The sequence below is a fragment of the Phalacrocorax aristotelis genome, chromosome 10, assembly GCF_949628215.1.
Source record: "Phalacrocorax aristotelis chromosome 10, bGulAri2.1, whole genome shotgun sequence".
Taxonomy (NCBI): domain Eukaryota; kingdom Metazoa; phylum Chordata; class Aves; order Suliformes; family Phalacrocoracidae; genus Phalacrocorax; species Phalacrocorax aristotelis.
Genome location: NC_134285.1, coordinates 25,786,700 through 25,813,564, shown reverse-complemented (window position 1 = coordinate 25,813,564; position 26,865 = coordinate 25,786,700). Strand labels below are relative to the sequence as shown.

At 54.5% G+C, this 26,865-nt stretch overlaps 3 protein-coding genes across 7 annotated transcripts in view; 1 reads left to right on the top strand and 2 right to left on the bottom strand.

The window, feature by feature from the left end:
- The window catches only part of CORO7 (coronin 7), a 38,208-nt gene extending 30,262 nt beyond the window's left edge, over nt 1-7,946 (bottom strand). For 3 of the 4 annotated variants that reach the window (XM_075106016.1, XM_075106019.1, XM_075106018.1), the window contains exons 1-6: nt 7,809-7,946; nt 4,776-4,872; nt 4,410-4,484; nt 2,574-2,644; nt 2,009-2,192; nt 1,281-1,357 (exon numbers count right to left, since the gene is read on the bottom strand). In XM_075106016.1, coding sequence (XP_074962117.1) covers nt 1,281-1,357; nt 2,009-2,192; nt 2,574-2,644; nt 4,410-4,484; nt 4,776-4,872; nt 7,809-7,925 — 621 coding nt within the window. In that variant the 5' untranslated portion in view covers nt 7,926-7,946. Of the gene's footprint in view, nt 1-1,280; nt 1,358-2,008; nt 2,193-2,573; nt 2,645-4,409; nt 4,485-4,775; nt 4,949-7,808 lie in introns of all 4 variants that reach the window. The other variant, XM_075106017.1, reaches the window with a different exon arrangement.
- A 2,343-nt stretch (nt 7,947-10,289) lies between these two features.
- On the top strand, nt 10,290-22,555 carry DNAJA3 (DnaJ heat shock protein family (Hsp40) member A3). Of its 2 annotated transcripts, XM_075106014.1 has the most exons (12): nt 10,291-10,506; nt 10,621-10,748; nt 11,154-11,237; nt 12,005-12,211; nt 13,302-13,454; nt 14,873-15,020; nt 15,840-15,904; nt 16,847-16,975; nt 17,430-17,545; nt 18,279-18,376; nt 20,573-20,689; nt 21,470-22,555. In XM_075106014.1, the coding sequence occupies exons 1-11, from the start codon at nt 10,320-10,322 to the stop codon at nt 20,674-20,676; spliced, it is 1,419 nt and encodes a 472-aa protein (XP_074962115.1). In that variant the 5' UTR covers nt 10,291-10,319; the 3' UTR covers nt 20,677-20,689; nt 21,470-22,555. The 2 variants fall into 2 exon arrangements, with proteins under 2 accessions (XP_074962116.1, XP_074962115.1); XM_075106015.1 differs by lacking the exon at nt 20,573-20,689 and having other exon boundaries at nt 10,290-10,506.
- NMRAL1 (NmrA like redox sensor 1) lies at nt 11,234-26,865 on the bottom strand. Its single transcript, XM_075106211.1, is given in 8 exon segments — nt 11,234-15,869; nt 19,611-23,162; nt 24,610-24,698; nt 24,701-24,790; nt 25,298-25,547; nt 26,421-26,449; nt 26,452-26,511; nt 26,514-26,865. Coding segments are annotated over 7 exon segments (1,008 nt in total). The 3' UTR covers nt 11,234-15,869; nt 19,611-23,024.

The following is a 26,865-nucleotide window of genomic DNA, read 5'->3' as shown; positions in this document are numbered from 1 at the left end:
GGCTTGCACAGTGTCCTCCAGGTCCTGCACCACATCATAGGCAGGGGCACACCCCCTGGACCCCCACAGTCTCACCAGGACCCCAACACCCTCAAAACTGCTCCCAGACAAGGGGGGAACCTCCAATGTAGAGCCAGTGCTGAAGCCCAACCCTCAGATGCCATCCTGCCAGGGCTCCACAGCATCCCCACAGGCAGGGGAGCAAGCCCTTTCCTGCCCAGCACCAAACAGGGCATGGGACACCCTTTGGAAAGGGCTGGCTGGGGTGCAGAGGCAGCAGGGAGGTGACCCTGTGCCAGCCTTGCTGCCAGGGTGCTGTTTGGGAAGTGCACGCTTCGCTGGCTAGACCCACATGGCACGGCACAGCACAGCAGTGCTGCGGGCCTCAGGGGCCACACGGCACAGCTTGGGGGCTGACCCACAACCCAGATGGCATGGCTTGGGGTTTTAGCCTCTGTGCTCAGCCTGCACACTTGGTATGGGGCTCCACTGCTCGCTTAGCCTGCACACTTAGTCTGCATCCTTGACCAGCCTTGATGCTCCATCTCGGGCCCACCTGCTTGCTCAGCCCCCATGCTTAGCCTCCGCCCTCAGCACGAGGCGGGCTGGCAGCTCGCTCAGCCTGCAGGCTTGGTCTGTGCGCTCAGCTGGGCTTGCACACTCAGTCCTGCTCACCTGGCCTCTGTGCATGGCCTGGGGGCTTGGCAGCGTGCTTGGCCTGCACCCTTAGCCTCCCTGCTGGGCCTGCGCGCTCAGCCTCCATGCTGGGCCTGCAGGCTCAGCCTGCGCGCTCGGCCTGCGGGCTCAGCCTCCATGCTGGGCCTGCACGCTCAGCCTGCGTGCTCGGCCTGCACGCTTAGCCTCCATGCTGGGCCTGCGGGCTCAGCCTCCATGCTGGGCCTGAGCACTCAGCCTCCATGCTGGGCCTGCGGGCTCAGCCTCCACGCTGGGCCTGCGCGCTCAGCCTCCACGCTGGGCCTGAGCGCTTAACCTCCGCGCTGGGCCTGCGGGCTCAGCCTGCGCGCTCGGCCTGCACGCCTGCCCTCCATGCAAGGCCTGCGCACAAGCCGTTTGCAAGCATGTCTGGCAGCGTGCGGGCCGCGAGCAGCAGGCGCCATCTAGTGCTCCCATCCTCCTCGGCTCCAGCACTGCTCACCGACCCCATTTCTGCCCTTTTCTCCCCAGAACAGGACCACCGTGTGCCCCCTACGACCAGGGTGCAGACAGCAGCCGGCCTGACCGTGCCGTGCTGCGTGAGGTCGCCCATGTGAGCCGCTCACCTTGCAGGAGGTGCTGAGGAGGCGACCATCTCGCTTCCAGGTCAGGCTTTGCAGCTGGTCCCCATGGGAGTCCAGGGCTGTGGGAGGAAAGCAGGCTCAGCACCGCGATCAAGCAGGGCTCCCCCCGCAGATGAAGCAGGCACACCGGCAGGAGCCATCGCTCTCCTACCCGTGAGCACCAGAGCACTTGCCAGGGGAAAATATCTGGTCTTTCCAAAGGGCCGGTGGCAGCCAGAGCATGGGTCAGGATGCACCGGGATGCTGCTGTGTCTGTGCAGGGAACATCCCCATGCTGCTGGCATCTCAATCCGAAGGGGAGGAACCCTGGGAAAGCCACAGGGCACTTAACACCCCACGCTGCCACCCAGCCTCCTCTCCCCATCGGGTTACCTTAAGTATGGGCAAGGCTGGTCAGCAACAGCCCACAGCACACCCACGTCTACCCACACACTGGGACATGCAGGGAGAAGGACCTGTCACCCCAGGGGCTCGCCAGCAAAGCTGCTACAGACACCCTGGGCAGTCGAGGAGCCTTTTACACTGCTACAGCAGAGCGCAGGGGAGCCCATGCACACACGAGGGGCTGCAGTGCTCCCTGCCCAAAAAGCCACCCATGCTACCTGTTCAGTGACATCGAGGTCCAGGCTTGAGCCTGTTGCTTGAGCCCAGGCACCAGCAAGGTGTGATACATGTCGTGGGCAGGAGCTGGCAGGCTCGGCCATGCCTACCTGTCAGCGGTTGCTGCTGCCCCACGTCCCAGATGGTGACTCGCTTCCCTGCACCGCTGGCCAGGACGCCATCCGCTGTGGGGTGGAACTGCAGCACATCCACCGGGCACCCCCCGGACCTCAGGGTCAGCCCCGCGCCACTGGGCATGTCCTGGCCGCTCTCAGGCAGGCGCCACACCTTCACCTGCAGCCCCAGGGAGAGGTGGGTCAGTCCCCAGGCAGGCGAGCCAGACCCTCCTGGGTGCCAGCAGCGCTTGACCTGTGTTTGCTGCTTTTCCAGGCTTTGGTCCCTGAGAACAGCAGGCCACCCATCATCATGGCTCGGTGGGATCAGAGCTGCAGACATCCCAGGTGGGAGAAGGCTGATCGCTGGCTGACACCATCTGCCCTGTCCCCCACAATCTAGGGACATCCCACACCGTTCCCCAAGGCTGGCACCCTCCACCCCAGGTTCCTTTTATTCCCATCACTCTGGCTTCACCTCCTCCAGCCTCTACAGTGAATCCCAGAGACACACCTGGGGACACAGGGTGCCCTCTTGGGAACCCTGGCACCGAGCACTCACCATCTCATCAGCAGAGCCTGTAGCCAGCAGGAGCTGATCAAAGGGCGAGAAGTCAAAGTCTGTCACCACATCTGGAAGGAGAAGGGCAGAGGTTTGTCCTCACTTTACCCCTGCAGTCAGTGTGTCTGCCCACCTTTGCTCTTCCCCTTTGCCTCAGACCCTTTTCATACACACATATGTGCAGGCAGGCGCGGGCAGCTGGGGTCAGATCCAGCCTCACCGAGGCATTTTGGAGGAGCTCAGCTTTGCTGCGAGAGCCTAAGCCCCTCCATGTTGTCCATCAGGGTCTTGCACCCCTTCCTGAGGAAAGGGAGCCCTGAAAGGCAGCACTATGCAATTGCACCTCCCCATCTAACACCGCCACCAAAGTTTGGCTCTCATTTCAGGGCGGAGATCCCCAGGAGGCACAGGGAGATGCACAAACAGCGCAACGGTGTCTGTGCCAGCCTGGATGCCAGCGAGCAAGGCCACGGCCAGCTGGGGCCGTGTTGGTGACAAGGCTCCCTTTGTAACACCCCAGCTCAGCACGCCAGTGGCAGGGACGCTCCTCATAGCTCCAGCAGCAGGGCCCCGTGGCAGAAAGGCTGGCACTGCCAGCAGCAGCCCCTCGCATGCATTTGGCACACTCAGGAAAGTAGGTCACTATGTACTTTTCCGCTTCCAGGAGGCTGCAGAGAGACAGGCCCAGGAGACGTGAAAAGCGAGCAGCTCACTGCTGTATTTGCCCTGACAGAAAAGAAAAATCCCTTCCTCGCTTTGGAGGCGTTGCTCTGGCAAGGCTGGCTTCAAAGAGCTCATGCTAAATCTCATTAAGAAGCCATTAATGTTGCGCTGACTCCCTGTGCACCCCTCCAGCGCTCCCCTGGGCACAGCAGAGCTCGCTCACCTGCTTGAGAGCGTGGTGCAGCTCTCTGTGCCCAGCCCTGTGCCACTGGGGCAAGGACCAAGCCAGGTGGAGGCAGGACAGGCTGGGCACACTTGTGCCATACTGCAGTGATGCCAAGGCACTTCATGCAGGAAGTTGGTGCTGGGACTGGCTCCTGTCTTGCTGCTCTTGTGCAATTTTTGTGAAAGGGGTGGTCAGTGCTCCCCAGGCAGGCACTGCTGCTCTGACACCAGGAGAGGGATACCCTGAGCTCTCCACCACTCCTCCCCTGTGCCCGGGCAGGAGGCAAAGCCCTCTGCCTCTGTGGCGCACGCTCCTCTGCCAGTGGTAACACTGCCAGACACCTCTGCCCCTGCAGCACTCACTCTGCCCACATCAGAGCTGCTCTGGGCCACGTAGCCACTGGTCTGGCCTGTTCCCCCCCGTCACTGGAGCCGGGTACACCCGTGGTGGTGCCATCCCCAGCTCCTCTGCCAAGGTGGCACTGGGTGTACTGGGAACTTCAGGGCATGCAATAAGTAACATGGGAAGGGTGTGCTAGAGGAAGAGTGTGAGCTACTTGTCCAGGCCTTGCTGCAGCTCAAGAGATGAAGGGACATGGATCAATTTGCCTCCTTAGCAAAAGCCCAGCCTGGCAAAGCCCTGTGTGGTCAGCACGGCTCAGTCAGCTTGCGCCTCGCACACAAGTGAGACTTGTAGGGGTCACCCTGCCCATGGGTGATGGTCCCTGAAGGCTTGAGCAGCTCCCCCAGCTCCTCGCCTGGGAAACAGACAGTGCAACACGGCACCCCAGGCTGGAACTCAGCACCTGTGCCCCTCTGCACAGACCATGCTGGGCCAAACGCCTCCTGTGGAGGTGGAAGGTGGTACCCAACTCCCTGGTGCCCTGGTGCAGAGTGTGGCGGAGGCACGGAACAAACTGGACCAGGGCCAGCAGACACCCAGCTCACCTGTGTGGCAGCAGAGCTGAGACATGGTCCTCTTGCCTCCATCCTCACACTCCAGTGGCACAATGCCCAGCACACCTGCAGGACAGGATGCAGGAGCAGGTCACTAGCCTGCCCATCGCCCACACATTGCTCCCAAGAACCTCCCCCCAGCCTGGGACAAAGGGGGACCACCCAGCTTTGCAATGCAAGCAAAGAGGTGCGGGACTGTCAGCACCTTTGGGAGAACTTGGAAAAGCCTCCTCCACTTGCCCTCATGCCTCTTGGGGTCTGTGGGGCTGACCCAGCAATGAGCCCTGCAGGGATCACAGGGGCAAATACATCCCGCCACTCCGAGCTGCGCTTGGCACACCTTCCCTTGTGCCTCACCTGCTGCCTCAGCATTGAATGCGATCCAGCGGCAGCTGGCCTTCACGTGGTTCCCGCAGGATGTGATGGAGCCAGCCCGGAAACCCCCAATCCAGGCCTGGGATGTAGAGGGAAAACCCATGTCAAGAGATGTCTCTGTTTTGGAGGAGTCCGACGCCATGGCCAGATCATGGCTGGAGGGGTGACAATGAAGCATTGGCACAGCATCGCTAGACACCCTCAGCCCCAATGGAGCTCCCACACCGATGGACCTGGCACTACCCAGAGGCTGCTGAAACCAATGGAATCGTTCCGGAGGCACTTTGTAGGGCACCATCCTATGGGATGGCTGGGGCAATGTAGCTGCTCACGCTCCCTGCGTAAGAGTGCAGCCCCTTGCCAGGGCTGGGGGCTTTGGGCCCAGCTTTGCCAGGAATGGGAGACAGGAGCATCCCAGCTCCCAGCGCTGCCTCTCCCCGAAACTGTCCCAACCCTGGGCTCTCCCACAACGGGAAGGGCTCAGAGGACTTTGCAATAAACTGATATGGGACAAAGGCTCTTGGGCTGCAAAGCACCACAAGGCTGGGCCACGGTCAACTGAGGCAGATAAATGCCTCAGGCAGCATGCTTCCCACATGGACAAGGAACTTCATTACAGCTCTAAAACCAAAATCCTGCTTTGCAGTGTTTCTCACTACTACTCCACGGCCAAGCCCTGCACCTGTGGAGCACTGGGACATCCTGTGTCAGCTGGATGCACTCCAGGTGACACAGACACTCAGCCTCACATGGCCACCAGGACTAAAAGCTCCCTGCAACATCTCGGGCCAAATCCAACCCTTGAGCAAAGGTGGGTATTTTATGGCGGCCATTGAGAGCTGCCACAGGTGGCCAGAACAGTGGATACCCCGCAAGCAGGGCAGAACCCTTTGCAGGGAAGGGACCTGTGTGTGCAGCCCCAAAAGGACTGAGCCCTGGGTTTCCCCTCCTTGCACAGCTTCCTTTTGAGGCCTGACAGAGAGCAACAGCTCCTGCAGCACTTCCTCTGGTCCTTGTCACAGCAGCTGGCTCAGTGGCAGACCTGTTAACCCTTCTCCTGCTGAAAGGAGGTTCCTCTCCCTGTTACCCAGCAGAGAGGCTGGGGGCTGCAGCGGGGATGGGGGATGATCTGGAGCATGACTAAGACCCAGGAGGAAGGGTCCCACAGTCTGCACCCCGTCACCCTGCATGGGTCCCTTGGTGAGGGGGGTCAGTAGCCACATGTGGCCCCCAGCATCTGGAGGCACCACACAGGGCTCCCACGCAGGTTTCACAGAGGGATCACTGAGCTGGTGCATCCTGGCTCCGCAACATCCTCACACACAGGTGGGAGCCCCTGGGGAAGTGATCCTCCCTGCAGTGTGCCAGGGCAGCTGGAAAAGCATATGGTACCATCCTGGCTACGACCCTAAAACAAACCGCAAGCTTTCAGGGCGCCTCTGCCAGAAGTGTCCTGCAGGCACTGCCTGAAGGGGAGAAGCAACTCAGATTAGATCCTTCGTGTTTACACTGTGCTTCCTGATCCGGCCAGGTCAAGTGTCTGCCTTCGCCTCTGTAAACAAGCTGCTTTGCTCACTGGGGACAGGAACAGTGTTTCCCACTGTGACACCTGAGATGGATTCAGAGATGAGATGTCCACCTCCCACCTCCAGAGCTGGGTGACGTGGCCTCGCTTCCCAGGGACATGTTTTATGCCTGGATGGGAAATGCCTATTGGAAAGGCCACCTCCTGTGTGCCAAGCCTGGTGCGGGCTGCTGGAGGCAAATCAAATGCCTCCCCGCACACCAGGGCGAGAGCATGCTGTCCCTCGGCGTCCCATACAGCTCCCCCGTCCCCCCATAGAAACCAACACCAGGGTAGTGGTGACAGGGACGTCCCTGCCTAGAGGGTGCCATGACACCCCCATGGCCAAATGTCCCAGCCCCCACACCGCACAGATGCACACACTCCCTGGGTTGACTGTTGGCAGCATTTCCTCTGCACCCTGAGGTTTGTAGCCAAACACTCGGCTGGCTGAGATTTTGACAACCTGCCACCTGCTCTGCACATGCGCTGAGGTTGGCACACCGTGGCGATGGTGGGATGCTCGAGGCCAGGCACAATGGCAGGGGCCACCGTGTCCCTTCCTACACTGGAAGCTCAGGGGGATGTTTCGGGTGCTCACTGGGTCTGCAGAGGCATGTGAGCACAGGACCTGCCAGCCTGGTGCAAGGACAGCTTGGCTGGGAAGTTACAGGGAAGGAGGGTGCTGCAGACACCATGTGCTGAGATGGATCATGATGCTCGGCGTGGTTGGGGCTGGTTATTCGTGGGGCAGAGGCCGGAGCTGGGTACCACCTGGCTCCTTGCTGCCCAGTGAGATCCACCAGACCTGCCCGGCCTCGCCGGTGCCAAGCTCCGCAGCTCAGCATCATCCCACAGGGCCCCAGTGCTTCCTCTTTGCCTGCGGAAGTGGGGTGGCAGGAGCAGGGCCCAGTATTTCATGCTCTGGGTGCCTGCTTCCCCAGCCAGCATGGGCGAGCCAGCACTGCCCAGGTAGGGCCGAGCACAGGTGAGGTACCGAGCTGAGGATGGCAAGTGGCACGATCCAGGGGCTAACCGCCTGTGCTGGGGCCTGGCAGCAGGAGGGGCACAGCCTGGCTCCCTGCCGCTGTGGGATGGGTACCCCAAGCCAGTGGCCCCGGGTGCACTGGCTCCCGGCCGAGGAGGGCGGCACCGCCCCGGGAGAGGGCTGGGGTTCCCCACTGGCACCCGGCTGCGGAGGGCCCTGCGGCAGGGCATGGGCACAGGCACGGGGGCAGGGGGCAGGAAGCGGCGGGTGCCAAGGAGGGGCTGCCCGGGTGACCCTCCCGCATCGTGACGGGGCACCGTGCGGGTGCCCCGCTCACGGCCCCGCCATACCAGCGGTGCCGCAGCAGCGGGACCCGGCCCCGCACCCTACCGGGGCCACCCCGGCCCCGGCGAACCCGCGCTCCCCCGGTACCGGACGGCGGGGAGCGTCCCGCGGCGCTCACCTCCCTGCGGGGCACCCGGGCCTCGGTATGCCGCAATTTGGACGCCTTGAAGCGGTTCATGGTACTCCCGGTCCCACCGAGCCGCGCCGCGCCGGGGCCGCCGCCGGCCACGCCCATCCCCTCGGCCACGCCCCCGGGACTTGCCCTTGTTCTTTAGCCTCGCCCCACGCGTGTCCCAACCCTGGCTGTCCCCGGCGTAGGGACGTGTGCGGGGCACCATGAGTGGGGCAGAGGCCCTCGGCCCGGCCCCCCGGGACCCTCCGCAGAGCCTCCCGCCCTCGGGGCTGAGACACCCCGGGGGTGACCGTCCCGCGGGTCCCGGGGGGGCGCAGCACCTTTCCCTGCCTCCCGCAGAGATTCGGGGTCAAATCCTGCAATGCCTCGATGCCGCCCACATTCTCTGCCAGAGATAAGGGCGGCTGTTCCTTCAGGCTCCAGGCAGAGAGGATGGGGAGAGTAGGAGTTTTCTAGTCCCATGGGCTCAGCATCCTCATCCTGTCCCTGTGAACAGAAACCTTTGTGCACAGAGCGCTGCTGGGTAAGGGGAGAACAGAGAGGGCCGGATCCAAGCCCACCAAGCCCAGCTGCGGCATCACCCATGCCTGGTGTGGCCCAGGTCCCCTTTCCCACTGACCAGGGCCATGACGCTAGCGTGTGCGGGATCTGACACATCCCCCTCGCCACTCAGCCTTGCTGCCACATCCTCCCATGCACTGCTGAGGTGAACCTCTCTGCTGACGAGGGTTTCAAAGCGCCAGCTCTGGTAACAAAGGCAGGAGAGAAATACGCTTGGCATGAATTATCATAGAATCATGGAATTGTTTAGGTTGGAAAAGACCTCTAGGATCAAGTCCAGCTGTCAACCCAATACCACCGTGCCTCCTAAACCATGTCCCCAGGTGCCACATCTACACGTTTTTTGAACACCTCCAGGGATGGCGACTCCACCACCTCTCTGGGCAGCCAGTTCCAGTGCCTGACCACTCTTTCAGGAAAGACATTGTTCCTAATCTCCCATCTAAAAGTCCCCTGACACAGCTTGAGGCCATTTCCTCTCGTCCTAACACTTGTTACTTGGTATAAGGGACCAAACCCCACCTCACTACAACCTCCTTTCAGGTGGTTGTAGAGAGCAATAAGGTCTCCCCTCAGCCTCCTCTTCTCCAGGCTAAACACCCCCAGCTCCCTCAGCTGCTCCTCATCAAACTTGTTCTCCAGACCCTGCCCCATCTTCGTTGCCCTTCTCTGGACATGCTCCAGCAACTCAATGTCCTTCTGGTACTGAGAGGCCCAAAACTGAACACAGGTGTGGCATGACCAGTGCTGAGTACAGGGGCACAATCACTGCCCTGCTCCTGCTGGCCACACTGTTCTTGACACAAGCCAGGATGCTGTTGGTCTCCTTGGCCACCTGGGCACACTGCTGGCTCATGTTCAGCCAGCTGTCAGCCAGCACCCACAGGTCCTTCTCCGCTGGGGAGCTTCCCAGCCACTCTTCCCCAAGCCTGTAGCATTGCATGGGGTTGTTGTGACCCAAGCGCAAGACCCAGCACTGAGCCTTGTTGAAACCCATACAGCTGGCCTCGGCCCATTTATCCAGCCTGTCCAGGTCCCTCTGCAGATCCTTCCTGCCCTCAAGCAGATCGACACTCCTGCCCAACGTGGTGTCATCTGCAAACTTACTGAGGGTGTGCTCAATCCCCTCGTCCAGATCATTGATAAAGATATTAAACAAGACTGGCCCTGAAACTGAGCTCTGGGGAACACCACTTGTGACCAGCTGCCAACTGGATTTAGCTCTGTTCACCACAACTCTCTGAGCTCAGCCATCCAGCCAGATTTTTACCCAGCAAGGAGTACACCTGTATAAGCCATGAGCCATCTCTCTACAGAAAAGCTCCAGCCCTCTGTGCAGGCATCCTCGGTTCAGAGCAGCTTTTATTTCAGTTCTGCCATTGTCACCCACCGAGGTGGGAGGGGAGCCCTGGGGAAGGCCCAGAGCATGGAGCAGACAGTCCTGCCACCGGGCAGCCTCAGCCTCTCAAGGAGGGCCTCGCGGCATCTTGGATCTGGCTGGGCCTGGCTCCCCCGAACCGCCCCGCGGGGACAAGCTCTTCGTGAGGAGGGGCCTGTCAGTCCCCCTTTCCCCTGGCTCTCCTCTGCACGGTGCCGTCCCTCGCCTGGCACCTTTACCAGGGGCACCGCTCGCAGGGGGTCTCGCCCTGCTTGCCGCCTAGGACCGCCACGCCGGACGAATGCGGGTTGCGGGGGCTGCCCTCTATGGCAGATGAAGCACCACAGCCACCCCCCCCGAGCCCCGCCATGACAGACACACACGCCGCCATTACACCCTAGCCCGCAGTCGCGGCGCCCACCAGCCGCACCACGCACGCGCAACACCCCGCTTCCGCAGTACCCTGCGCCTGCTCCCGGCGCGAGGCTACCGCGCAGGCGCGCTGCCTCCACCTCCTCCCCCGCCCGCGCAGGCGCAGCGCCGCTCTCGGGGCCAAGATGGCGGCCGGCAGCTCCTCACGCTGGTTTAGGGCCGCAGCTGCCGCCGGCAGGAGCTGCGGGCCGGGGAACGGGCGGTTGCCGTTCCTCTGGCTCGTCCGAGGGCTCGGCGGCCCGCTGCCTCCCGCCGCCGCCGCCGCCGCTGCCCGCCGCCGCCGCCTCCTCCTCCTGCCGCTGTGCGCCGCGGGTGAGCGGGGGACCGAGGGCGGCTGTGGTGTCGGGGCTGGGCCGGCGCCGCCAAGGGCGGGAGGAGAAGGGGCCCGGCCCTCACCCCGGGTCCTCTTTGCCCTCCTCTCCACAGGGACCCACCGCGCCGCCGCCGCTTCCTTCCACAGCAGCGCCGCGGCCCGCGCCAAGGAGGACTATTACCAGGTGCTGGGGGTGCCCCGCACCGCCACCCAGAAGGAGATCAAGAAAGCCTACTACCAGGCAAGTCCTACCGCGGGGGGACCCCGCCGGAGCGGGGCCGAGGGCCCGTGGCCACCCGCAGCCCCTCTGTACGGCGAAGACCAAAAAAGCTTTTGGGGTCCCGGCGTCTGGGGTTGCTGGAGACAAGGGGACGTCGTGGAGGGAAAGCACAGCACGGAGGTTAGGGAGTCCCTAAAAAGCGTGGTCCTCCTGTGCTGTCGTCTTGGGTCATTTTCCAGAAGGTCCTGGGATTGCCGAGAGATCCAGGAACAGCTTTTGTAGGGCCTTCTACTGGGATGATAACAGTTGCCTAAGATGTAGGGAGTGATTGTCAAGCTTTGCCTAACATGTTTTTCCAAACTTGTGAGCCACACTAAAGCAAATTACTTTTTGTCTGTCTCTAATACTTGAATTTTTGTTGTTTAGCTGGCAAAGAAATACCACCCTGATACAAATAAGGATGACCCTAAAGCTAAAGAGAAGTTCTCTCAGTTGGCAGAAGCCTATGAGGTAATATGTGGGGTTTTATTGACATGAGAAGGAGGAAAGATTGGAGGGTATTGGGGCAAAACATTTCTTGTATGTGTGTCCTGTAAAACCATGGCTAATTTTTCATGTCTTCTGCTTCAAGCACGAGTGCCTTTGTCCCAGTGGTGTCTCCAGGAAATACTTAGTCCAAACATCTGATTTAGCAGGATATGTTTTGGGCTGTTTGAATTGCACTCTTTCTTAGCAGTGAGTGGCTGGCAAGGATGTTGTGGTTGCTGCAGTAGAATTATTGGTCAGCTTAAATAAATACACGAAAAAACCCTGTCAGCAGTCACTAGCTTTTTGAGATAATGGTGCTTTCTGCTGTGCAGCATCCCAGCCCTGTTTCTTCCTGCTCTTCAGCTTGTTCAGATTTTTTTTGTGCTGATTTTTGCTGTTGTGGGTTTTCAGATTTACCCCAGCACTCTTTATCACCAGCTTTCACACAATATACAAATGATGGAATATATAACATAAGTTATTCTTGGTTACGGTGACTTAGTAAGATTTTGTCATTTTCCTGATGACAAGCAGGGAGATATCGGGGAAGAAATGGCTGGTCAGGAATTCATAGGCTGCCCAGAGCTGGGATGGCCCCCCTGATGACAAGAGGGCTTGAGAACGTGGGCTTGTGGCGGTAATGCCCCCAGCCTTGAACCCTCCCAAGAGAATTTGCCCTGCACATGCTGGCTGTCTGGTTGCTCAGGATCTGTACAGTGTCCTGATAGCATCCTTCTTTTGCCTCAAAGGTATTAAGTGATGAAGTGAAGCGGAAACAATATGATGCATATGGCACAGCTAGTTTTGATCCTGGCGCGGCAGGTGCCGGTGCTGGGCGGCAGTACTGGAGCAGTGGTCCATCAATTGATCCGGAAGAGCTTTTCAGAAAAATCTTCGGAGAGTTTTCGGGATCCCCTTTTGGCGATTTTCAGAATGCCTTTGACCAGCCACAGGAGGTATGAAGTGTGTTTATTTTCTGACTAATGAAATGAAAATGAGGGATGAAAAGCACAAAAGCTGGAGAGGGACACTGGCCTGTCACAGATTGTTCCGGGAACAAGTGTAAGCAAAGAATTTGCTCTGGGAATGTCAGCACCTGAGTGTCCTGTTGTATGGGTGGGAGAGTCATGTAGTTTTGGTAAGCCATGTGGATACGTTCTCCACACCTTCAGACACGGTCTTTTTTTTCTGGACTTCAGCTGCTTCATCTGGTGTTTACTGACACCAATTGGTGCTGCCAGACAATTCCGTCATTGTAGAGGCATCTTTTCCACTGTACGTTGATTTACATATGTCTGCTTTGATCTGTAGTGCTAAAAACCACAAAATACCTTTTAACTATAAAACAAGCCTTCCAGCATTAGGTTTTACTGCTCAATTGTCTTAATTTTGCAACTTAATTGGCGTAACTTTGCAGTGGAGCCCATAATAAAACAAGACCTATTTCTTGTTCTTTGTGCTGCAGCTAAATGTTCTTTTAAGTACCGACAGTGCTGGTTCATGTGCTGCCTTCAGAAATGCTTGGTATTTGGTATTTCTGGCTTTACTAAAAATGACCTTTTTATCATAAGCAGAATTTCCTATTTTGTGCAGTCATCTTTGCTGATGACTTCCCTTGGTAAGTGAAGAGTTTATGGAGGAAGAGCCAATACTGTTGGCCTGTTGCTGCATTCCCATTAAACAAAACCTTTAAAAATATTCCGGGTTTTCCTGAGAGCAGAAAAATGCTTGACTTCTATTTTTACTTCTGACTTTTCTATATTTAAATCTCATTTCTGCTACACAGCTACTCGTCAGAGTGGTGTAATCATCATTCTGTAATGTTTGTGATCCTTTTGTACCCCTTTTTATTTATATGAGACAGATTTTCGCTTCCTCAGATGTGGCAGAACCCTTCTGAGAGTTGTGCATCCATCTGTTTCTTCCCCTCCTCTGTTACCTGGATGTATTTTAAGTGTTGTTTGATAATTGGCCTAAACCAATTTCAGTCTGCTTAAGACCCTGTCATTCGTCAGCTGTAGATTGATGTCCGTGTTTCCCTTACAGTATATCATGGAACTGACATTCAACCAAGCTGCAAAAGGGGTTAACAAGGAGATTGTGGTGAATATCAACGACTCCTGCGAGCGATGCAGTGGTAAAGGACACGAACCTGGTACCAAAGTGCAGCGCTGTCACTACTGCAGCGGCACTGGCATGGTGAGTGCTTTTTAAGACACAGGTTCTGCTGTGCATTTCCTTGTTAGGACAAGTCAGTCCCTTCATGGTGAAAAAGTCTCACTACAATCATCAGCTTATCTTGGGTGAAGACAAGTTAGTGTGGACTCGATGGGTTTTTTTGTATTAAAGAAGTGCTCTGCCCAGCTAAAAGCACTAGCCCTCGGGGCCAGGTTATCTGATATTGTACATCCAGCAAATCATATTTATATAATGTCACAGTTCTGAGATTACTTGGGCATTAAATGGGATCATTTGAATTTAAGGGTGGAGGGGGGAGGAGGAAGGTGATGATAGACTGAGGGTAATAATGAAATAAGAAGATGCGTGGTCCTTAGAGTGAGTAAGGAAATGAACACCTCTCCCCTGAGGGCAGGCTGAGAGAGTTGGGGTTGTTCGGCCTGGGGAAGAGAAGGCTGCGGGGAGACCTTATTGCAGCCTTCCAGTACTTAAAGGGGTGTTATAAGAAAGATGGGACAGACTTTTTAGCAGGGCCCGTAGTGATAGGACAAGGGGTGATGGTTTTAAACTAAAAGAGGGCAGATTTATACTTCCTTATAGGGAAGAAATTTTTTATTCTGAGGGTGGTGAAACACTGGCCCAGGTTGCCCAGAGAGGTGATAGATGCCACATCCCTGGAAACGTTCAGGGTCAGGTTGGATGGGGCTCTGAGCAACCTTGTCTAGTTGAAGATGTCCCTGCTCATTGCAGGGGCGTTGGACTAGATGACTTTTGAAGGTCCCTTCCAACCCAAACCATTCAATGATTCGATGATCAAGCTTCAGGCTTTCAATTTCCATACATCAAAACGGGTACCAGCAATCAGTCTGCGATGAGAGTACCTTTCTGTGCAGAACAGGTGTAGCTGGCCAGATGCGACTGCAAGCTCTTCCCACCATTTCCTCATGTGCTTCAATCTGATGGGTGGCTTTCTCAATTCAGTCCGTAGCTTAGTCTCTGTGACATTTTCCTGGAGACTGGCAATCATTCATGCAAGTGGATTCCCCTTGGATTCATCAAAATACAGATGTTTGTGGTTCTTTGTGAAATAGCACTGTAAGGAGCTTTGTTCCTCCTTGCACACTAAAGCCTAGAGATAGAAAGTGTTGTGTTTCCCTTCCCCTTGCCATGAGACACTTGCTCACAGCGATGGTTTTCAGTGGAAATTAGAATGCGATGGCAATGGAATCTGATCCAGCTTCTCACAAGCTGCATTCTCTTTGGAGTTCTGAGCCAGTCTTCTGCTCCGCTGCTTGCTAAAGGCTATTGCTCTCCTCACAGGTTGCAGGTGCAGTTAGCGGGACTCGGATGTGCCGGGCTGGACACTGGCAGTGTTTTGTGGAAATTAAAAGTACCATCTCGGTACCAAATATTTGTATGATCTGTGTTTTCTTCACTAGGAGACGATAAATACCGGCCCTTTTGTAATGCGATCTACATGCCGACGATGTGGCGGTCGGGGTTCCATCATAACAACGCCGTGTGTAGTATGTCGAGGAACGGGGCAAACCAAACAGAAGAAGACAGTGATGGTTCCTGTGCCAGCTGGTTAGTGTTGTACTTGTGTGTTGTGCTCTGTTAAGTAACTACAGTTATTTGCTTCCACTTGGCCAACAGCAAGGGGCTTGCTTCCGCAGCATGGCTGGTCCCTGCCAAGTACAAATGTGAGAGCAACACAGGAAGTTTTGCTGCAGAGACGTTAGTAAGAGCAAAGCAGGTTGATAGCTTAGCAATTGGAAGGGTTAGTAATGAGATGATCTTTGTGGCCATGGATATAAATGTTTGCTTTGCCCTTCTTGAGCTGAGGTTTTTGTTCTTGCATGGATCCTTCCAGGCAGCTTTTGAAGAGTGAAACTCAAAATGGTTTTGTTGCTTTGGGTCTTTTCTTTGTGCTTGATACAGCTTGCGGGGAGGGTGGGAATCCTGAAAGCTTGGCTCGGAAACAGTGTGCTGATGGCCTTCCTCACCTTAGAGGACAAAATAAGTGGTGGGGCTGCTTTGAGATCGCCCTGGGTGAGCAGCCTGTAATTTTCCTGTAGCTTCTGGAGGCTGCCTGGTGTTCCTTAGTCTGATGCATTTCCCTAAAGAATTCTCTAAGGGATTGAAGTAATGAGCCTGCTTGGCCTGTAGCAATCGCCTCAGAGGTATAACCGTGTGCTGACACCTCCTTCCTTTGGCCACAGCTCCTGTGGAGACTGATACTGTGCTGTGTGCTGGTGGGTCTTGTGTCTCATGCTCCTAGATGGGTAGGTGCTGCTGTGGTGGCTTTTGGGGATGGCATGAGATCTGAAGAGAAAAGCTGTGGGTATTCAAGTAACATGTGGCTTGTAACACAAGGTAACGTTCCCTCTTTTTTTCTGATTTCAGGCGTTGAGGATGGGCAGACGGTTCGGATGCCTGTGGGGAAGAAAGAAATTTTCATTACGTTCAGGGTATGTGCTGTTACATTGTTATTGTTTTCATTGTTTAAGTTGGTTGCTTGTTCCCTTTGCAACTGCCTGGGAAGTCTGCCTGACTGAGTGGGGGATGGAGGAGGAAGAGTGAGTGATCCTTTGAAACAGCTGAGGTAACATGATCTGAGTGAACTTTCTAAGATAGCAGAATATCTGCATTGTAACAAGTGGTGTAATGTTAAGTCTGCTTGTGAAGAATTGGCGCTGCTTGTTCCATGAAGAAGCCCTCCACAGTAGCATGCATCAAAATGCAGAGTTAGGTTCCTGATGCCTCAAGTCTTTTGACTTGGAAATGTGAAGAAGCTGTGTGCTTGCAGGGGTGAGCACGCTGAGGAGGGCTGTGGGAATGCCTGTGAGAGCTTGGCAGGTTACATCTCCTTTTCCAGATATGCATGAAGTGCTGCTTTGGATGTGTTTTGCAGCTGGGGCTCTCTTCTCCTGTAGGTATCCTGTCGTATGCATCTCTGTCAAGGAGAAAGCTTTTTTTTTTTTTAGCACCTTTTTTTTTGTGGTGCAGGAGGATTTCATTCTCTTCCAGCTTGCGAGGCCACTGCAAAGGTGCTTGCCTCCCTCTTCTTTTCTGGCTTTCCCCTGTTCAGGTTACTGGCCAAGGCAGTGTCCTCTCTGTCTCTGCAGAATTGTATTGACACTGATAAATTAATAACAGGATTAGGGGAGGGAGTTGCTGAAATAGGAAGCAGGCATTTTCCTAAGCCTCTGGCTAATTGCAGTTATTTCAAGATCTGTGTTTTTCTAAAAGACTGAACATTAACTTAGGCTTCTTAGCTGCGCAGTTTGTGGATGGTGAAGGGTCTCACTACAGCATTCTGGTATGTTTTCTTGTGAGAACTCTCAAAGCGGTTTGCCGTGAGAACCTCATGGTGTTGTGCTCACTTCTCTTTGGAACTGCCTGCCTTTTAGGTTCAAAAAAGTTCTGTGTTCAGAAGAAATGGAGCAGATATCCATTCGGATCTCCTTATTTCAATAGCACAGGCTGTTCTGGGAGGCACAGCCAGATGTCAAGGCTTGTATGAGACAATCAATATCGCAGTAAGTACCGTTTTGTGGAAGAGCTTGGGCATAAATCGGTGTGGGACAGCAGAGGCTTCTCCTTTGCTGCAGAGGTGGTGCAAATCTCCAAAAACTGCCAGTACTGTGTTTCAGACTTCTGCAGGATTGAGTGTGAGTTAGTTCGTGACCTGCTTGGTCTCACCTCCTTTCTGATTGCCATGTAGGGACAGGGAAAGGAGGGGCCAGGTAGATTGCCAGACAAATCCCATCCAAGGTCTACAGACTCTGTGAGGTTCTTTACTCGTTCCTTCAAAAGCTTTTCTGTCATTGCTGACTTAGCTTCTGAATGTGCCCAGATGCTTGAACTTAGCGGATCGCTCTCATCCTCCTTTGAAGCTTGCTGGAGAAGTAGTTAATTATTGTGAACATGTAATGTAATGACTATATATACAGTTAAACTAGAGTAATAAATGTGACCCCTCTGTGTTCATAGATACCTCCCGGTATTCAGCCAGACCAGAGAATTCGAATGAGTGGGAAGGGCATTCCCAAAGTAAACAGCTATGGCTACGGAGACCACTACATTCATATAAAGATAAAAGTTCCTCAGTAAGTAGAGCTAATGCAAGATGTTGTGAAAACTTGATCTTTTTGCAAAAAAAAATGTTGTTCAGAAAGGTTTTGTGAAAATTCCTTACTGCTTTGTCAAGACTACTAATTTCTTGCTCTGCTTTTAATTCTGATGTGCGGTAAACTTTTTTTTCAATAATACTGTTTGGCAACCCAGCTCTAAAAATCCTAAACCCTGGAAATACGTAAGTAGTTTTTCACCTACGGATTTGCCCGGCTATCTGCAATTCTGTCTGGATCCCGGTTATGTAAATTCAGTGTTCTGGCTTACAATGCGTCTGTGCTCTCACACCTACAGTGTAAAGGAACTGAAGTCCATGGCAGTTGCTTTTCAGACTGCTTGGCCACCCTCTGCTCCTGTGGTGAAGGAAACTCATTAGCTTGTATTGCTGCACTCGGCAAGGGGGCTTATTTCCTGAGGTCTCCCCACCAGATGTGTGTTCTGTTCAAGCTCCACTTGGTTCTTAGCACTTTGTTTTTTCACTGCAGTTTGGTGAAATGCAGTGGACCGTATCTCTTCCACCAAGGCTTATTCTTTATAGATTGCTCATTTTAAGAGCGCCATAGGGATTTGCAGTGTGTGTCAGGTGTATTAATCTTGTACTTCCAATAGCTGCCTCTTGTGTGTGCTGCTGGAGGTGGTTAAGGACGTATGTAGATACGCCCATCCCTAAAGACAGCCGTAACCAACACCTCTGTCTTGGACCTGCAGGAGACTGACGGATCGCCAGAGAGCCTTAATGATGAGCTATGCCGAGGATGAGACAGACGTGGACGGCACGGTGAACGGAGTCACAAATACAGCATCAGGTGAGCGGTGGGAATTAGTGCTTCTTCCCCGTGGAGCTGGCGTGGGAGTGCAGAGGACTTCCTCAGGGTTTCTGGGGAGGAAGGTGAGCCCAGGTCACCTTGAGACGGCGTGTCAGCACAACCTGCCAAGCATGTTATATTGGACGTAGTTTTAGCGTGATGTTCATAGCCTGTAGACCAAAGCAAAGAGGTAGCCTCTTCCCATAAAACTTTATTGCTTACTGGACAAATCTGTGTGTGAACTGAGAGCAGGATTGAGATACTCTGGGGTCCTGACAAGTTGTGGTGAGTCTTGCTGTGGTGCTGAAAGCCTTCCACTCCCTGTTTCTGCCCCTGTGCCAGAGGTAACTTATTTTAGGAGCAGAGTTAGAAAAAGAACATGTTTCAGGCCAGTTTTCTGTGTGAGCTGATCCGTTGTTCTGACCACAGTGGGGACGTTTCTCCTTGAAAGCTGAAGGGGGGTACTGCTGTCATGGTAGCTCTAAGCCGCATTCTGTGCATAAGGGAGAATCACGGATAGAAATGTTCATTGGTGCTGAGTGGTGGATCCAGACAGCGTCCAGTGTGATGGAGGGAGTGAAGCCAGCTGGGAGCTTTGTAGAGCTGCTCTTTTTCCTCCAGATTAAAAATTTTGATCCAGCGATAACGTGTTTTAAGTTTCAGCGGTGAGGTACCTGGCAGCAATAGCAGCTAAAGAAAAAAAACACATGGTAGAACAGTAAAGCAAGAGCTTTGTCTTGTGCTGTTGGGAAACAATTTTTTCTTTGCATGTATTGGAACAATGAACTTACTGTGGTTGGATTGTGATTTCTTTCTATGTTTGAAACAAAAAAGGGCATTTGTGACTGCATACAGCTAGGCAAAGGTGAGAGCCTTTCAAAGCTGCTAAATGATACCAGAACTCGGGTCCTCTCTGCCACATGTGCCAAAGCCTGAGAAATACAGGCTGAAGTTCTGGATATTGGAAGGCAGCATCTGCCAAATACTTACTGATGTTATGTTTTACAATGCTTTCATAACACAGAAGTTAAGTCTTTTCTGCTGAGGGTAAACATTAAAGGTCAGCCCAGGGCGGGGGGAAGGGAAGAGATCTCTAAGCACAAAACTTTCATTACAGCTTTTTCAAGATGCTTATGTGCCAAAGGGAAAAAAATGCTCTCCAAACTTAATTTTTGAAAAGCAAATCTACCGTTTTTTACCACAATTAAGCAGCAAGGTGGATTAAAACCAATACCAGCAGTTTGCAGTGTAGACAGGCTGTTGCTGAAAGTGTGTCCTTGCTCTGGGAAGCAGAAATACACTGAGTGGATGGAGGCATGTTCTGCCACAGGCCTCGTAATTTCGTACCATTGCATCAGTCTGAGCTTGGCCTTGGCAGTCAGCTGGGGGTGGATGGTGAGGGCTGGACTTTGTGTTCTCTGCGTGCAAAGAAAGCTCGAAGAAGATTCGGGGGTTTTGTTACTGATGATTTTACTGCAGGAAAAGCAGATTGGATTTGTTCTTGCAGTAGCCACTTCTCAGAGAGCCAAGCAACTTCTCAGAACCTGTTCATATAGGAAAGTTATGCTTGTTGCTGCCAGAAAGCATCCTTATCTGGACACTTGTTCTGAAATACTCGTAGCCTTTTCATCCTAGCCTGAGTTCACTTTCTCCTTGATACTGTTTGTCTGAGCATTGCATGGAGGGTGACCTGAGGCATTGTTTCACGCTGCTTTGCTCTAAAAGGTCACAACATGACCATGAAACAGGAAGACAGATTGTCGCAGGGACTGCCAGTATAGCTTTGTTTTCTCTGTAGAGTCACAACTGGCTGTGGTCAGATTGACAACTTGGTTTTAGTGGCAGGCTTTCAATTCCAAGTGCTTGTTTCCAAAGCCTGTGGGGTCCCTGACTTGATTGTATGGCATGAGAATCACCTTGCCAGTTGGAGGGCTGGGGAGAGGGGAAGGGAACAGTGTTACCAGGGCTCATGGTTGTCTCTTCCACTTCTGGGGTCGGGGCTCTCCAGTGCTTTCACTGCAAGTGGTCCAGTACTGTGGCTTGCTGCCAGGTACAGCCCTGTACGTGAGGATGCAGGCAAAACCAGCTGCCTTGACTTGACCATTCCCCATCTAAAATAACCCTCTCACTTTATCAGGCGTGCTGGCTACTGGTGGGAGATGTATCTGACTGCAGCCCTTTGCTGTTTGTATCCAGGTGGCAGGGCCACGGCTAGCACTGACGCAGGCGGGGATAGGCCTGAGGCTGAGGAGAACAAGGAGGGATTCCTTTCCAAACTTAAGAAAATATTTAGCTCCTGACACCCCATCCGAGGTAGGAGGCCTCTCGTCTTTTATTGTCGTCTTTCCCCCACACTAAGCAAAGTTTGTGCCTCTTGGGAGGTAGAAGCAGCAAAAGCACAGCATTGCTTCTCACTTAGCCTCAGGCCTTCCAGCCACTGGTGTGAAAAGTCCTAGCTGTCCCCTGTGACCTGGAGCAAAAAGCCAGGGACTAACTTATATTGTTGCTGCAGCAAAAATGATTGAAAAATGTTGGGTACATCTTCAGGGAGATTGCTGGCTTCCCCTACAGTTCTGCTGCCTTGTCCACTCAGTGGCTGTACCCAATTCAAAGCACTGAGGCTGTTCCCATTAGCTGGTAAAGCTGGGATGGGGCAGTCCTGCTGCCACTGTAAAGCCTGGGCTTGCTGGGAGGCACAGGTGGGCCTGTGGAGCCTCTGTTGCCAGTATACTCAGGCTGGACTTGCCCCTACCATGGGCTCACAGCACCAGGAAGGAATCAGTCTGTTGTAAAGCACAGCAAAGCTCCCGCCACACAGATGAATAGTGTTATAACTGAGGGTGCCACTGAGTTGGCATCTGCCTGCTGTGAGGGAGCATGGTAGGCTTGAAATCATCTATGGCAGACACCTGTGTCTTGGATCTAGGGCTCAGCTTCCTGTCACTGCAGGCTTCAAACTTGTCTGTTCTGCGCAGCTCACTGACAGCAAGTCAGGTGGGGAGGTGCGCTCACACAGCGGGCCGCAGGGGATGCTGCATGCCTCAGGCCGATTCAGTCAGGAAATGCTCAACTTTTCTCTTGCTTCAACCACAGGGAAGCGTTCTGCTGGAAACTAAGAGCCAGCAGCAGCAGACCATCTTTGCAGTTGGGGATGAATCTTTCTGGCAGCAGGCTCTGGAGAGCGAAGGATGTCAGTCAGCAGCACAGTGAGAACCCCAGCTGGAGAGGCTACAAACCACTGAGACACCAACAGTCGTCATCGTACAAAACCACCAACCGTCCTAGGAAATGGTAATGAAGGAAAATGCCAGCTTTGCAGAAATGTGGCTCTCTTAAGGTTGCTCCACAGTCCCTACTGCTGCTGGAAGCTTCTTTGGTAAAAATTAAAGTTGAAACGTTATTTAGAACCTAAAACAGTGGAAATGTGAAATAAAAATTGCCCCTTCAGCAGAGAGTGGAGCAGTTTGCTGTATGAAGTCCAAGATGGCTGCTGCTCACTCAGGTGCCCTTCTAAATGCTAGATATGCTTGGTGAACTCAGCACTGCTTATTTTCTCCTAGGAGTGTGTGGGTCAGTGAGTTTTAACCCTGTCTTCATGCCAGCCCTCCTGGCTGTCCTGCACAGCTTAGAGTGGGAAGCCTCCCTGGGGCTGGGGCTTGTTAGAGCTCAGCTGTCCTGCCTTCCTGGGCAGCCATGGGGTTTCCTGCACAAAGAGCAGTGATGGAATCTGCACTTTGCCTCAGGTTTCCCTCCCCCCACCAATAACTAAAGTTACAACACCAACGCTGTCGCTCGTGAATGGGTAAGAGTTTATCACCAAGCCCTTTGTCCTAAACTGGCAAAGTCTTTTATTACATTAGTGTAATACCTGTAGCATAAGTGATTGGTCAAACAGTCATTGTTCTCTACATGTGCAAGAATACAAGTGAAGTGGATCACTCCTTCCACATGGAGTTGAGCTCTTGCAGTGCATATTTTCATGGTTACTGTTGCCTGCTGTTATACCATGCAGGTACCATCAGCCCCTGTACTAATCAACCAGTTAAACAAGGACAGGGTGTAGTCTTGCCCTTCTTAATTTGCTGAAATAAAGCACGTGTTGCTGCCTGATTGAACTGTCTGTAAAGTGATTCTGTATCCATGTAAATAATATGGACTTCATAAAAATATTTAACATGTGCTGTGCCTTTGTTGCCTTGTCTACTCTTCTGACCTTGTCTATCATGCCCTTTCCCTCCCCCAGTAAGAGGAAAACGTTCAGCCCAGCAAGTGGTGCTGTGCGCTCAGAGCTGCCTAGGGAAGAGAGTGATCCTCGGAAAACAAGCTGCCACCACCCTACAGATGTGAAAACACTCAGAATCCCTAAATGCTGCCCTGAAGATGGTGTGCAAAGGTAGCACTTCTCCCACTTGTCTGCCTGCAGCTGTACAGCCCCTGCACTGGTCTGAACAGTCTCAACCAGGTTGCAGGAGAGCCCTAGGGTACACATGTGGACCAGAGCTCCTCCCAGCTCTGGCAGGGTCAGCCTTTCACCAGTGTGCTAGCAGAAAGGCAGCATGGCTCAGCACAGCTCACCTCCTTGGCCAGTTCCTGCTGCCTGCAGCAGAAACAGGTGGAAGAGGAAGGAGGGAAGGGTCAGAAGGTGGCCTTAGTGTCTGCTACCCACTGATGGGTTGAGTTGCATGGTCAGGGCCATGTTGCAGTCTGGCTTCAGGGCATAGAAATGGAACATATCAGCTGTTTCCTTGGCCCTGGGGGAGCCATGTTTCTTGTATTCTGGCAAGATCTGTGAAAAGAACTAGGGGAAAAAAAAAAACCCAAACACAATGTTGTCACAGGGCAGAGGCTGCTGGGGCCTTTCCCCCTCAGACCCTACAGAGAATCTGAAGAGGGCTGCAGTAGGAAGCAGCAGCCCTGCAGCATGAGGGGAAGGCAGAGGGAAGCCTTCACCAGAGCATGCTGGTGGAAGGTAGGATGAAGCTGTCTTGGTGCTGACCAGGAGTTTCCCCCAGTCTACCCTTCCTCCAGGTGCAGCATGAGAAAGGGTGGTGGTGGAGAAATCATGCCCCATAGATGCTCAGGAGCTTGTTCTGGATCTGTCCTGAGCCAGCTGCCCCTGAAACTGCAGCCACCAGGCAGGCAGTGCCACCGAGCACCCTGCTCAGGGACCAGGGGGACTGCTCAGTGCTCAGGCACACAACCTGCTCTCCTCAGCAGCCGAGGTCCAATGCAGCTATAAGGGACTCCTTCCCTGCACCGGGGTACAAGCCATGGCTGGGGGCAGGTTTCATCTAGAAACATGAGCTTGGGGGACACAGGAGAGCTCTGGAGAGCCTGAGCAGCCTGGGCTGCCCCAGTACCCCTGCACCCACCCTCCCTGCCAGCCTCAATCAACAAGTGGCCCACTGTGCTTCTGCACTGTGCTGGGGCCCTGGCAAGAAGAAAGCTGCTTATTTGTCCCTGGTGGAGCAGAACCTGCAAAGAGCAGCAGAGGTGCTTCATTTCTGTTGAAATGTGCTTTGTTCTCAAAGCAGAGCGCCACTGCACCCCTCATCCTTTGTACTGGCTGCCCGAGGGAAGCAGCACAGCTAATGCACGAACAAAATAAAAAGCCCTGGGGCACAGAGAGAGGTGGGAGCGTTGTAACAGTGACACAGCAAAGCCCTCGGGGAAGACCAGGCAGGAAAGACCCGTTCTGTAGGTGCCCAGCCCCATGAGCGCCTGCCCAGCCCCTGGCTCTTCTGGAGATCTCCCACCACTGTTATCCCTCAGAGACAGGCACACACCTGCACAGCACATCCATGTGCTCCATCAGCGTGACTCATCTCAGTGACAATACCGACAAGGCAGTTTCGATGCCAATGTGCACTCCAGCTGCTCGCAGGGGTGCCGGGACTAATCATGGGCACCAGGGCTAGGTTGTACCAAACCTGTACGCCACGCTACGAGGGTCCTCTGCCCTGGCAGCTCCTGACCTTGCTGCCCCTGTACAGAACCCCACCCCACTATTGCAGACGAACAGGAAAGGCCAGGCAAGCTGCTCCTCTGCTGCTGCCAGGCAGGGATGCCCACCCGCAGCCAGCCGTGGCCCGGCCTGGGCAGGGACCTGTGGAGCACCCAGCTGTTGGGAAGGTGCCAGAATCATCCCCCCACCACATCAAGTCAGGCTGCAGGGCCCTGAGAGAGCTTCTCCCACCTCGAGAACATCACATAGACCAAGGGATGCTTCCTACCTTTCTGGCTTCCATGGTCTTGCCCATCTGCTAGGAGAGGACAGTGGCGTACTCCGCCTCAGTGAGCTTGCCTGTGCTGAGCCTGATCGCTCGGCTATGTATTTCTCCAGCAGGCAAGGCACAATAGGCCCGCTGTCCTCCACTGCCATCCCATCCGTGTGTGTGTCCCCTGTGGCCAGTGCTGTACAGAATTGCTCCTGGTCGGAGCGCAGCCCAGCTCCAAGGAGGTACAGCTGGAGTTTTTGGCACCCAGCCTCTGGACACGAGGTGAGGAAGAGCTGAGAGCACTGCATCAGCGTGGTAAGCCACAAGAGCACCTGCAGGGCTGAGCTAAGAGAGTATGAGTGGCCAGGGCAGCACCATGACTCACCTGGATCTGCAGCCCCACCTCTGACCTCCAACATCCCAACTGCAGGGAATTGGGGTGTCCAGAGACACTCTGGGGTCTGCAGAGCATCCCTCAGCACCAGAAACAGTACTGGGATCTCACTTATTTCTCACAGGCCACCCAACAGGTCTGAAGGACCATAATGTAGGTAAAATTTGCTGTGGTCAAGCTGGCACAGGCCTCTTTTCCCCATCAGTCTGCAGCCCTGGTGATTTCACCACCCCTCGGTGAGCCTCTGCTCAGTGGGAGGAGATGAGAGCTGCAGGACAGTGACCTGGCGAGCAAGAGTTCCTGTCTTACCCAGGACAAAGGTATCTCCATGCAGAACCTTCTGTGGCTTGAAAATGGAGAGGAAATTCTCAAAGTACAATGGCCATCAGATGGTCATGGCAGGAACACCGGCTTTCTGGAAGTACTCCTCCACCATGGCTTTGCTGTTCAAGTGGAGCACCTCCAGCTGGCCCCCCGTCAGCTGCTTCTTGTTCTCCAGGCCGCTGTACATGAGGTGATGCAGACTAAGGTGCTTCGACAGGTCAGCAAGCTGCTTTCCCTGGGTGAAGGGTGAAGCCAGCCATGAAGAGGGGAATGGCTCCCTTGGGACACACTAGGGACTCTCATCATCCCCACACACCCCACTTCCCCTTCGTTGCACTTGGCAGGATCCAACACACACCAGCTGAGCAAGCTCTTCAGCATCTGGCACCCCGAGCCCTCAGCAGGCACCAGGGCTGAGCAGACCCAGGGAGTCCTGTGAGCTGCCCAGGTGGAGCCAAGTCCTCTGCTTATACCCTCCTATATTAGAAAGGCCACACACCCTCAAGCCTTGGTGCCAGCTCTTCCACCAAGCACAGAAACATCAGCCCTAAACATCCACCAGGGCCAACACACCTGCCCTAACGCCTCTTATCTTTTGTTTGCTGCCATCCCGGCATGGCAATTATGCCACCTTGCAAAATCTATCCTGGAGTGAACACTGCCCTTGGGGAAGGCCCTGGGGTTTCTGATACCGTGGCACATTTTGGCCCCAAAGCTGCAAGTGCAGAGAACTACAAGACTGCAGGCAGCAACAGTCCTGGCTCAGCCCCCAGAAGGCTCTGCAGAGCTGAGTCTTCCCACTCCTGCCACCCTGACTCCCAGGCAGTGCTCTCCACCAGGCCAAGTCTGGAGGCATTTAACTGCTCCCTGAAGGCACCGCATCCTGGAGCCACTTGACTGCAAGGGAAAAAGGAACAATTTCTGGCTTTCCAATAATCAGGACCTGGTTTGTTTGCGAGGCCTCAGGACTTTTCTGGACTGGTCACTCAAACTGGCAGGGCTGCACGAAGCTGTCCCATGACCACCACCCCGATGCCACAAGGCTGTCCCTCAATCCCCCCTCGGAGGCCATTCCGCTTGTGGTTTCAGTTAAAGCAAGCCCCGGTACCTGTGTGATTTCCTTCTCTTTGCTGCAGTTACAGCAAAGGCTCTGTAAGCACCCACCAAGGTCAGCTCCAGCGACGGCTCACTGTACTGATTGCCTTCATGACCTCGGTTCCCCTCTGCTTCAGCTCCTCAGCCTTCTTCATGGGGCTTTGCATCACCACACGGACCTTGAGGGTCCCATCTTCTAGCAGAGCCCAGGCCACGTGGCCCCCCTGAGCCCCTGTGGGTGCAGACCTGTTCAGAGCTGCAACTAGCTGGGACTGCAAGACGGAGCCATCTGACCCCGTGCTCTCCCAGTGACACAAGGACCAAGTCCCTTCAACCCATCCTCCCACCAGCCCCCACTGCCTGCTCCCCGTGCTACTGCTCCAGCCAAGCAGGTGCTTCCCAGACCCCCCCGACCCTCCACAGGGCCCCAGAGCCCGGATGTTCTGGAAGCTGCCCAT